A 12,453-nucleotide genomic window follows, 5' to 3' on the forward strand; every position below is an offset into this window, starting at 1 on the left:
AAATGCTCAACATGACTCATCATCAGGAAAATACAAATGGAAACCACAATGAGATACCACTTCACACCTGTCAGAATGGTTAACATTAAGGAAAAACCGATGTTGATGAGGATGCAGAGAAAGAGGATCTCTTTTGCACTGCTGGTGGGAATGCAAACTGGTGCAGCTACTCTGGAAAACAGTATGGAGGTTCCTCAAAAAATTAAAAATAGAACTACCCTACCACCCAGCAATTGCACTACTAGGTATTTATCTAAGGGATATAGGTGTGCTGTTTTGAAGGGGCACATGCACCCCCATGTTTATAGTAGCACTATCAACAATAGCCAAAGTATGGAAAGAGCCCAAATATCCGGGAAGATGTGGTATATATATACAATGGAGTATTACTCTGCAATCAAAAAGAATGAAATCTTGCCATTTGTAACTACGTGGATGGAACTGGAGGGTATTATGCTAAGCGAAATTAGTCAGTCAGAGAAAGACAAATATATGACTTCACTCATATGAGGACTTTAAGATACAAAACAGATAAATTTAAGGGAAGGTAAGCAAAAATAATATAAAAACAGGGAAGGGGACAAAACACAAGAGACTCTTAAATATAGAGATCAAACAGAGGGTTGGTGAAGAGGTTGTGGGAGGGGGGATGGGCTGAATGGGTAAGGGGCATTAAGGAATCTACTCCTGAAATCATTGTTGCACTATATGCTAACTTGGATGTAAATTAAAAAAAAAAAAGAAATAAATGAAAAAAAATGAAAAAAAAATCTGTTTAAAGAGATGAGCCTCACTGTTAAAAGGAGGTGAGAAGAAAGTGGAACACTTTTCACAGGTTTTGTATAAACTGATTAAGTTCATCAAAGGAGTGAATTAATAATGGGAAGAGAAAGTAAAGATGCAATGGAGAAAGTCAAGAGAATGCTAGAACAATTTTTTTCCCTGTGGTTTAATTCTTACAGTTAAAGAACTTGGCTGGGTTCATTTTCATTAATAAGTGTGTGACTGTATATAAATCACTTAAACAGCCTTGGGGTCCAGTTTTTTAATTTATAGAAAGATAGGTTTAATTTATAGAAAGATAGGAGGTAGTCAATGTCCTCCATAGTTCTTTAAGTATTTTTATGACTTCTTCACAGAACATCTTCTTAAAAGCAGAGACATAAAAGTCTCATTTTTAAGTTTATTGTGGTATATTGTTATGAACTTAATATATCCTTAAATAAGTGTGTAAATTTCATTTATTCATTTGTACAACTGACTAAACTTAGAAGACATGGATAGTGAGGAAGTACTGGAGATACTTATAAAGTTTTTCTCCAAAGACAAAGGCCTCAGAGAGGGACATGGCAGGGGAGAGGGGACATGTTCTGAAATACTTGTCGTTTTTCTTTCTCCTGATAAAGCAGACCTTAATTTGACTGGTTGCATGAGATGAGTTAAGCTTTCCTTTTTCAGGAAGATATACAGTAGAAAACAGGATGGGCTTTGACGTTAATCAGAACTAGCCTCAAATTCTAGCTCTTTCTTATATTGAGATCTTGGGCAGATTATTTAAATTTGAAAACCTGGTTCCTCACTTATTTCACAGTTATGATGAATTAATGGGCTAATACATGTAAATCATGCAAGCATAGTCCTGGACATTATAAGCCATCAATAAATGGTAGCTGTTACTATTGTATCAGATACTTCCCCATGCATGTTACATGTTCTGGCTGGCTGTTCCTGGACCTTGTGTTAAAGTTGTTTTCTCTCTCTCTCAACTGGCTACCTCCCAATCTAGACTAAATTCTCCTAGAGAGCAAGATTCATGTGTTATTCTTACTTGTAACTCCAATGCCTCATATGGCACCTGCCATCTATCAAGAATTCAACACAGGTGGGTTGAATAAATAAATGAATGAATCCACATCAGTTATGCAAAATTGAATGCCCCAACTGCTATTTAATCCAAGAACAAAAGTGTGTGCTGCCCATTTCCTACATGGAATTAATCTTTTCTACTCCTTTCCCATGGTTTTAATGTCATTTGTGGAATTTCCTCGTATTAAGGCAGGAGCAAGCAGCAGGCGACACATGCTATTACCTTACCTAAATCTAAGGATGAAGTCTCTGGGCCTCGGAGAGGCTGGCCTCTCTGCTCAGCATCCGCACTGATGAGTTCAGATCCATCAGCCTTTTTCTTGAGGGATGAGGTTTTCGATGAGGCCTCCAACTTCTTGGCTTTGGTTTGGGTTTGAGAGACAGGTTCACTCAGGTCAAGGAGATCTAAGCCTGTGGTCAATACTGTCAAAGATGGAAGAGGTTAAGATAAGCCCACTCCCTGCTCTGAAATTAATTTTAAAAATAGGATTCAGTTGGGTGCAGAAGAATATTGTGGTCAGAAGTATGAAATTAAGTGAGATGACCGTTGATTTGTAAAGATGGTCTGTGTTTAGACTGGGAAGTTTGCTGTGTGTTCTCCTTTACTTGGCACAGTACAAACCCACAAAATAGGACTTAGACCAGCTTTACCAGGGATGAAAGTTTGCAAAACAGTTATGAGGAAGATTTGGAAAACTTTTTAAATGTCTTTGTGTTTAAACTTCAAACTACTAAAGCATATAGGATATAAAGGAATGCTATTAATCACTTTTTATTTAATTAAGCAGTTCAATCAGAGAACGGCTTGCTGTTTGGGCTCACACTAGAGAAGTATCTTATAATCCATAGTTGATGAATAGGTACACATGTTATGCCTTTGCTGTCTAATATGCAAATTTAAATTTCAACATAACAAGGAATAGAAGGGCTACACTTTAACTTCCCAGCAGGTTGATTACATTGTATTAAATACTCTAGTGAAGACAGAAATAATCATTTGTTCAGATGCAAACTAGGCAAATGAGAATTAAAAAGGCAAGCTTTGTAACTCTTCATCCTTCTCTCTCTTACAGTGCAAGTAACCAGGGTTTGAGTAGCTCATTGTGAGAAATGGAAAATTAACAATTAGGGAAGGTCCCTCCAGTCCTGCCTCTCTACCAGCTCAAGTACCAGAAGAGGCTGACTTCTGGCCTGGAATCACTTTACCCCCAGCTAGTTTAGGAAAGTCATCAAAGTGACAGAGAAATCCTTGTGTTAGCCCTTTCTGGCACTGTCTACAACTATGACTGAACCACTCCTTTTCTTTGATCTCCCAGCAGGTCCTCCTGGTAGGGAATGGATTTTTGTGGATATCTCAACATTCTTCCATCTGCTCCCCCCTTGCACTCAAGGTGGGTCAGACCTCAGTTGAACTCACAACTTGGGTTTCTTTAGTACCACTGTCCTCATGAGCTAACCACCCCTATAGCGTCCTTAGGATAGTTTGTCAAGCTGTATTCTCAATACAGAATTGAAAAATTCTCAGTTTCTGATTTCAATTACAAATCACAGTGATGGGATGTTAATGGTGAAGTGGAAAGACCTGACTCTACCACTGCTTAGCTGTGTGGTAAGTTTCTTGACTTCTCTGAGCTTCAGTTTCCTCCTCTGAAAAATGCAGAATTAATAAGTCTATCTTTTAGATAAGATGTGAAGATTAACTCATCTAATTTGTATATTGAATATGTGAAGTGCTAGGCATACAATAGGTACTCAACAAATGTTATTTCCGTTCTTTGGTGGCCAACTTGTGATGCTTTTCTTTTTGTTAATCTCCTCCTATTCTCCCTGTTGTTTTTCTATTTTGGGCAAGAAGCAGATCCATACGCTGACAGAAAGGGGGAACATCACTGGGAATAAAACAGAGAATGAGACAAAGATATTGGTTACAGAGGATGCTACGAAGTAAATTTATCATAAAATGGCCTGAGAGCATCAGCTTGTCTCCTCTGAGTCTTCCGGAGGAGATGGGAACCCCCTTCCAATGCTAAGATGCTCTGAAATATGAGGAGTGTTATGTGGCTAGCAAGAACCTCAACGTGAGGAGAAAGAAGTGGCTTTTAGAGGTAAGCCGCCTGGCTGGGTGTCTCAAATTTAAACATGGCAAGCGGCCAACATAGACTAGGATGTAACACATTTCATATTCTTTGAATGTTTAAACAGAAATTTCCAGGCCACTATTATGTTGGCAGAGATTCTAGGCCTACCAAAATTTCCTTATAACAGAAGGAAGGAAGTGGGTAACAGTCTCGGGAATGCCATATATGTCTTTTTACTAATTGTACAAACAATTAGGAATTAGTCACTTGCTCCTACACTTCTTTTAGCAGTAAATTATATAGGACTTGTCTATTTGTATATAGGAAGTATATTTATTACGGAATAATAACTGATGGAGTATTAATTTAATTCTATATCTGCTTCTCACCATTCAGAACAAATGAATTACTAAAAGAGTGAACCGCATATTCAAACTCCGCTCAGTAACATTCTTTCCCTCTCCAAACTGGCCTGAGCACTTCCTGTGTTGGTTCTGAGCTCTGTGTTCCTTTGTTCTTTTCCCAGCAAACATGAAACAAATGCTTGGCACACACAAAAGGCCTTATTTGTTACCCACTTGATGAAGGGGGTGGCTTGGAGGTTGAATGGTAAGCTTTGAAGCTGAGAGAGTCCCTGGGGACTACAATTTCAAAAGCATACAAGGATGGATGCAGCCTTTTGCTTTCTGGAGGAAGACAAACGCATTTTAGCAAGTGTGTGTGTGTGTACATGTGTGTGAGTGTGTTGCATGCACACGCACTTTAGTTAATAGTTTTGAAATAAGGGTCTCACTGTTCCATCTGGGCTTCGAAGGAGGCATACCTTGGCATGGAAGGGGGTATTGTTCTGCTGATTTTTGTAACCAGATTTTAAAGATTCTCTTAGACACATTAAAGTTTGAGTTCCAGAATCTGTGTGTCTAAATGAAGATAACCACCTCTTACAGTGGATGTGAAAATGTGTGTATATGTTTATGTGTGTGTGTGTGAGAGAGAGAGAAAGAGAGAGAGAGAGAGAGAGAGAGAGAGAGAGAAACTAATAGACTTAAAAATGCTACGTTGCTGGCTTTGGAGATGGAGGAAGTGGCCACAAGCCAAGGGATTCCAGGTACTTCCAGAAGCTGGAAAAGGCAGGGAGACAAATTCTCCTTTAGAGCCTCCAGAAGGAATGTGGTTCTGCCGACACCTTGATTTTAGGACTGCTGACTGACAGAATTATAGGACAATAAACTGGTGTTGTTTTTAAGCAACTGAATTTGTGGTAATTTGTTACAGCAGCAATAGGAAACTAATACAGCGTGTAGATCAGTGTCCATGTCAGGATGCAAACACAGGCCCTGTCACTCCCAAGCATGTGTTTGTTACCACTCCTCACTACACTTTATCTGAACCTGGAAGAAATATGCTGATTCCATTGGTGCGGCTTTGATTATTTTATTTGATTATTTTATTTATTATTTTAATTTTGTTATTCCCAATCTGGCAGTTTGGGTAGTCTGAGGCAGAATTTAAATAGTTGGTAATCTCAAAAACTGCTTCTTTTTTAAAAAAAAATTTTTTTTACACTTATTTATTTTTGAGAGACAGAGAGAGACAGCATGAGCAGGGGAGGGGCAGAGAGAGAGGGAGACACAGAATCAGAAGCAAGGTCCAGGCTCCGAGCTGTCAGCACAGAGCCCAATGTGAGGCTTGAACCCACTAACTGTGAGATCGTGACCTGAGCTGAAGTTGGATGCTTAACCGACTGAGCCACCCAGGCACCCCTACTTCTTTTTTAAATCACCTAGTTTCATTGGATAGAATTTCCTGAAGATGTAAGATGTAAGATGCTATGTAAGTATTTGTTTCCATTTATCTCAAGGATACCTAATTGAAGATCACAACGTATTGAACTGCAAGGCTCCTACAGGGCACTGAAGATGTTTATGAATGCTAGATTACTTGGGCTGTGGGAGGTTAGGCTGCTTAAAACAGTTAGAATAAAATAGCACCTATTATGAAGCTCTGATTTGATACTTTGATGGTAAGCACAATGCTATTTACACCACTACAGTACAATGAGGCTCAGATTTCTAGTGTATTTCTCCTAAGGAATAAATCTACATGGAGTGGTTAGAGAGAGCAGATCATGAAACAACCCTGATTGGTGCAGCCACAGAATGTGCCACAAGGAGCTGATGAGATCTCTGTTCTGTTTTGTAAGCTACGCAGTTATTCTAGAAACATGGTATTCTTTAATAGTGGCTACAAAGCAAAGTCCCTTAGGAATAATTTTGCCAGTGATGTCAAATAGATAAAATGGACTTAAATAATTCAACAAATTTTTGCTTATTTTATCTGAATATGTAATTAGAGCTACTTCCTACATTTCTAAGTTCTCTCAAGAGGCATGCCATTGGGTTCACAGCTACTTGGGCTTCATAGAAATGTATTTTGTAAATATTACACTAACTTTGCAATTAAAATATTTAATTGGGTGGCTGTGACATGAGTGTAAACTTTGTTAAGGGTGGCTCTTCCCTTATACATATGGGTCACTTATACAGGTACACAGGTCTCATATAAGGAGTTGAAATTATTTTTTTTAAATCATGAAAAATGTTTCTTCTATAGTATCCAACTAATGGCTCAAGTTTGGGGATAAATTTTTTTTAGATTATGCACATTGATAAATGCAAACCAAGGACCCCCTGTTTTTCTTGGTCTTTAGAAAAGACTCTTTCCTGCACTTTGACATATGTTAGGTTTTTTGGGAGATTATAGACCAACAAGTTATTTTTGCAAATTTTAGAGTAAATAGTTGTTCTATAATGTAATCATGATCTTAAAATATCCATTGTCTAGTTACTTTCTGAACATTTGATATTTGCATCTGTGACAATATGTATTTATTTGTCATTTTAAAATCAAGGATATTAGTAATGATCTTACCTTACCTACCATGTAGGGATACAGTTTGAGAGGGTCAAGGAATTAGATACCATCTAGATTACAGATGAATTAAAGATAATTTGGGGTACTAATGACAAAAAAATTAAAAACATCTTTATTTGATCAGCTTGATATTATCATTATTGGATGACAAAAAGTTAATCCTAAACAAGCAGAACAAGTAGAAACAAGCAGAAAGTAAAAAAGATAATTCAATACTTTAGAAAAAGATTATAACTTAGAACTTCTATGAGACAGAAGACTGACATGTTCTTTTAAGATCAGTAGAGGAAAAAATCCTATCATTTGAGTGACATTTGGAAGAGATAAATATTTCCTATATTGTTTATTTTATGCTAATTTATATAAGAACTATGTTCTTTAAATATTTAAGTAAATGTTAAGGTGGTGGCACACTTTATTTTTTATTGGAAGAAAATGCCAAGTGTAAGTGACTCTCTTAGTCTTCTTGGCTGACTTGGTACAAACTAGAAGCAGGTTTTCTTCCATATTTTACTCCAAGATTGTTTAATATCCATTCCTTAAGCATAAAGATATACATAATACCTGAGGTGTAACAGACAATGTTCAAAGACTGTCCTGATTTGTCAATGTACTTTCATAGTATTCTATAAAATAACAATATTCTATTTCAAATTATTTTTTTATTAAAAATTTAGATAGAAAATAGTAACTATATCTTTTCCCCAGAAACCTTAGCTATAAAATTATTGGACCAGATTGGAATTCTTTCCAAAGTGTTTGTATGCTAAAATTTTTCCTGTTTAGAGATGTATAATAATGTTCCATATTGAGATATCAATAGTAGGTTCTATAACATTTAAGAAAAAAGTGTATTTCTTAGGCATTAAAAAAATACGGAGTTTCCTCCTTGAGATATACTTTTAAGATTAAAAAAACACACTATCAAATAAGAGTATTCCTTCAGGATAAAAATCTGTGTGACCCAGATGCACTGAGTGATGAGGACAAGAGAAGAAAACCTCACAATCTCAAAATACCATTATTCTTGAACTCCTACTTTGGAGGGTGCCGTGGATTGAACTGTGTCCCCGTAAAAAAACTCACATGTTGAAGTCTTAACCCCTAGTGCCTTGGAATGTGACTTTATTTGGAAATAGGGTTGTTGGAAATATAATTAGTTAAGATGAGTCATATTGTAGTAGAAGAGATGCTGAATCCAATATGGCTGGTGTTCTTAGGAAAAAGGGAAATTTGGATACAGAGACAGACACAAACACAGGAAGACATGCACACAGGAAGAATGCCATGTGAAGATTACAGTTATGCTGCCACAAGCCAATGAACTACCAGCAAAGGAAAGTTTCTTCCTTTCTGTCCTTCCCAGGACAGTTTCTTCCTGAGCACATTTAGAGAGAGGGGGGCCCTGCTGATACCTTAGTTTTGGTCTCTAGTTGCCAGAATTACAAAACAATAAATTTCTGTTGTTCAATCCACTCAATTTGTGGTATCTTGTCATGAAAGTCTAGAAAACGTATACAGGAGGCAATATTGTAGTATTGCAATCGTAAGAAATTACATCTTCTTTTGAATTTTTTCTCCAATATTTCATAAATCTCTTTCATATGTTGGAAAAATCAAAGTGAAAGTGCCTTTTGAATCAAGTATTATGTTGCTGTCTCTGGTGGGCCCTTCCTAAGTGACTTAATTTTAGCATTAGTGGGAGTTGGAAAGCGCATAAGGTACTGGAATCAAGATCTGAGAACTCTATCCTTTGCAGATTTTTTTTTTTTAGAACAATAGGAACTTCTCAGTGCATCCAATTCTCATGGATTTTCCTGAAATGAGAGACACAAAGCTCTTCTCCAGTTTTGGAGGAATGAGCTCTAGTTTCATAGATAAGAAGGATAAATTTGATCAGGTAAAATCTGAACTTACTAATTTCTTGCTTAAATGTACCAAGTATAATTTTATTTGCTTGATTACTCAAAGTGATAGTTGAATTTAGAAAATGATTGCTTTGGTGTGATATAAAGAAAGTTAATGCATTTGAACAGAGAAGCATCGGGTATACTGTTTTCCAAACCTGATACCTAACAGTAATGGTAACATCTGTTAGAGCTTACATGGTATTAAGCTCTTACGTAGATTGCTTCATTTAATCTTCCCAAGTAACCTATGAGATGTTACCATTATAGATGAGGAAACAGACTTAGTTAAGCAACTTTCCCAAGGACAAGAGCTGCTAAGTGGCACAGCTGGGTTTTGACATTGTGAACTGTGACTCCAGACACTGTAGACTATACTCCTGCATAAAGCTTCTATCTTGTGTTAACTTTGGCCGTTGTAATTTTTAGCATTTAAAAACCCCACAATTTCCTTCACTCGTGATTTTCTTCACTTACTTAAAAGTGTAATGAAAATATACCAGGAAACAGCAAGCTGAGGACATGATGGGGAAATGGATGCACTTAACAAGGCAGCACGTAACTGTTCTCTCCTTTCTCCATTAAATTCTTTCCTGCAATCTAACATAGCCTTTGTTCTTTGATTCTGAACATCATTTTTTCATCCTTATTTGAACAAGATGCCTTTGAATGTGAGTGGTGACTGAATAAAATCAATGCAGAAAGGCTGTCTCTGATACAGAAGGTGAAAAGTAGCTTTTGCGTCACATCTTATGTAGCTCCCTCGGGGTGGGCCCTAAGTGACTTAGTTTTAGCATCAGTGAGAATTGGCAAATGCAGAGGGTACTAGAGAAGATGTGATTCATACCAGTGGGATCCTGCATCCACTCATTGGATGAATACTTATTAGTGCCTATATGTATGTGCCTACACAGATGATAGTTCACTGTTTGGGTATGTTTTAATTCCAGAAGAATATGCAAAGAAAATCATTGTAAGAGGAAACAAGTAACACATTTATATGACAGAAAAATGAAATCGGCTCTTCAACATTTCAAGTCTCTAGGACTTTTAATTTTGTCATTTCAATCCGCTTGAAGGGGCTGCCTACATTTTTGGACTTTTGTCATACAAAATATTTCCAGCCATAACTTTAAAACCTTACTCTGAAATAGATGCTTTTGTTTTAAAGATTCCTTGTAATGTGACTTGAGATGCAAAGATGTAAATCTGCACAGAAGAGATTCATTTGCTAATATTCAGCAAAATTGGTTGGGTAATATACATTGCAGTTTCTTTTATATTACAGAGTGATTTACCATTTTATGTTGAATAGTATATATTCTAAGCTTTCATTGGTTGCAAACATTATTCTACTTAAAATGCATTATAGAAATAAAATATGCATTTCACTATAGTGAAAATTAGCTCTACTTGAGGATCCAGTTAAAAGTGAAAGAATTACCGGCTGTGTTGGACGTTACTGGCCTTGCTATTGCCTCCGATTTGGTTTCACAAAGAAAGTCATCGATGGAGGGACTCAAGAGGGGTCTGCTTTCTTGCTGTTCATTCACCAGCTGAGAACAGATGAACACAGGTATCAAAGGGCTTTGTTACACTGCAGAATCAGATGAATTAAAATGTAGCCTTGCAACAAAATGAGAATAGCAAGCTTATAAATAAATAAATAAATAAATAAATAAATAAATAAATAAAGGGGTAAGGGCAAGAAAGAAAAAAGATATCAAGGGATGGGGAATGAGCCTTTTAGCACTGTCAACATATGTTGGATGCAGCCAATTTCAGTTTTTAAAGCTCAAGCCTTTTTTTTCTCCTAGTACTGTTTTAGAATTCTAATTTCAATATGTGGAAAATGGCACCTAATGAATCACAGTTCTTAAGGACCAATCCCACTCTTCACTTGGACAAAACACTACTGAGACCTGATATACTGGCCCCAGACTTTGAGGTGACACATTCTGTTTAGGATGGGCCATCAGTATTAAGTGATAAACACACAGAGATCTGTATGTGTGTGGATAAAAGTTCTTCTTTTCTCTCTCTCTAAAAAAACTCAAGACATCTATAGGCACATATCCTTCTTACATTTCCTTGGGATGCTTTTGTAGAGCATAACAAACATTATTTTGGGAGAGTAGAAAATATTGTTATATTAACTATATAGGTATCCAGTGGATATGTTTCTGAAAATCTATATGTAAAATAGATTTCTGTCAATTCAATTCTATTTTCCCATTGGCTTGTTCTCTAATTTTAGAAATCCTTCAGTTTGATTTTTAGTTGGTCTCTAATTAGCAGTGGCAGCCAATTATTAACTTTCAGTTATTCTGCACCTCTTAGAATCCAGACTTCCTTAAGTTCTGCTTCCATGGTTAAGGGAAGAAATATAATCATGACATGCAAGTGGTTAATTCCTAAATTAACTGTTTTCGTTTTTCAGGAGTTTTTATATTGGCCTATCTTAAAATGGACATAACCATCCAGTTTTCTACTTAAGAAAAAGATGTGCCTAAAAACCTCTAGATTTTTAAATACTGACTTGCAAGTCTGCATTTTCAGAGACACATAAAATAAAGATGAAGTCTTATTTTCTTTATTTTTTTCTTCATTTTGGATATAAATTCCTTTGTAAACAGGGACTAATAATAATTCTTATATCACAGCTCTGTGAGTAAATGTGTGAAATGGGCCTGGATTAACTATGGTTTTAGAAGACCAGGGTGTTAGATTTCTGTAGGTACTTTTAGATGTAAACATTAAAAATTATAGTCTTAATTTGATAAACGTATTTCTAGAAAGGCTTTTGTCCACATAAAAATGTCTAAATGGAAAAACAAAGGAAAAGGCAGTTGAGAGGCCTTATCCTTTTAGGTAAGTCTATCTATCAAAGATAATATTTTTTTGGAACCTCTCTCTTTATGAAACTTCAGACTTATTTTCTGGAGAAAGTACTTCTAGCATTCTCAGACTTTTCTCAACATAGGAAGAAAGAAATACCAAAGAGGGGGCTGTTCAGAGAGACCCTATGGCGTCCAGGACTGAGGTATGGCTTCTCCTCTGCCTCATAAGGTCTGTGTTTCTTCCACACCTACTGTCTTGTTTCTGAGCACACATCAAACCCAGTCTGATGGAGTTGTTACATCTGCCTAATTTCCATAACTGAGCTGTTCCTGTGGCTTTCTTGCATAGATACAAATCAAAGAGGAAATAACAAACTACTTTCTGAGTCTGTGTTTTTCAAAATGGGGCACAGTTTAACTGTTGGGAAATTCTGGGGGTGGAGTGGGGGATGGTGGCAGGTGTCTGGGGTGAAGAGGATAAAAGGCCAGATTTCAGATATCATGGGAAGGTAATTTAGGAATTGAAAGTTTTTTGGTTTTGATGGAGATAGGGAAGATGAAACAAGAAATATCACGAAATCTTTTCTTATAAGTTCTGAGGTCAGAGGCTATGTCTTACTCATACTTATATCCTTCACTACTTGTAATAGAATGTTTTCATGTACGAGGGGATCAATAAATGCCTACCAAATGGGACAGTGACTTTGCAGAAACTGAGGATGTAAAAATATCTACCTCAAACTGTCCAATTTTGAACTGTGTCTTCAGTTGGATAAATTTGGGAATCATTATTTTAGCCATACTAAGGCCTATTTTATTTGTATTTGT

At 36.5% G+C, this 12,453-nt stretch overlaps 1 protein-coding gene across 11 annotated transcripts in view; it reads right to left on the reverse strand.

Annotated features, from left to right (window-relative positions):
• PEX5L (peroxisomal biogenesis factor 5 like) overlaps nucleotides 1–12,453 on the reverse strand; it is a 231,018-nt gene that overhangs the window by 82,377 nt on the left and 136,188 nt on the right. For 10 of the 11 annotated variants that reach the window (XM_058730586.1, XM_058730590.1, XM_058730585.1 and 7 more), the window contains 2 exons: nucleotides 10,230–10,341; nucleotides 2,095–2,289 (listed from right to left, as the gene is read on the reverse strand). In XM_058730586.1, coding sequence (XP_058586569.1) covers nucleotides 2,095–2,289; nucleotides 10,230–10,341 — 307 coding nt within the window. The remainder of the gene's footprint in view (nucleotides 1–2,094; nucleotides 2,290–10,229; nucleotides 10,342–12,453) is intronic. The other variant, XM_058730591.1, reaches the window with a different exon arrangement.

The sequence above is a fragment of the Neofelis nebulosa genome, chromosome 5 (assembly GCF_028018385.1).
Source record: "Neofelis nebulosa isolate mNeoNeb1 chromosome 5, mNeoNeb1.pri, whole genome shotgun sequence".
NCBI lineage: Eukaryota > Metazoa > Chordata > Mammalia > Carnivora > Felidae > Neofelis > Neofelis nebulosa.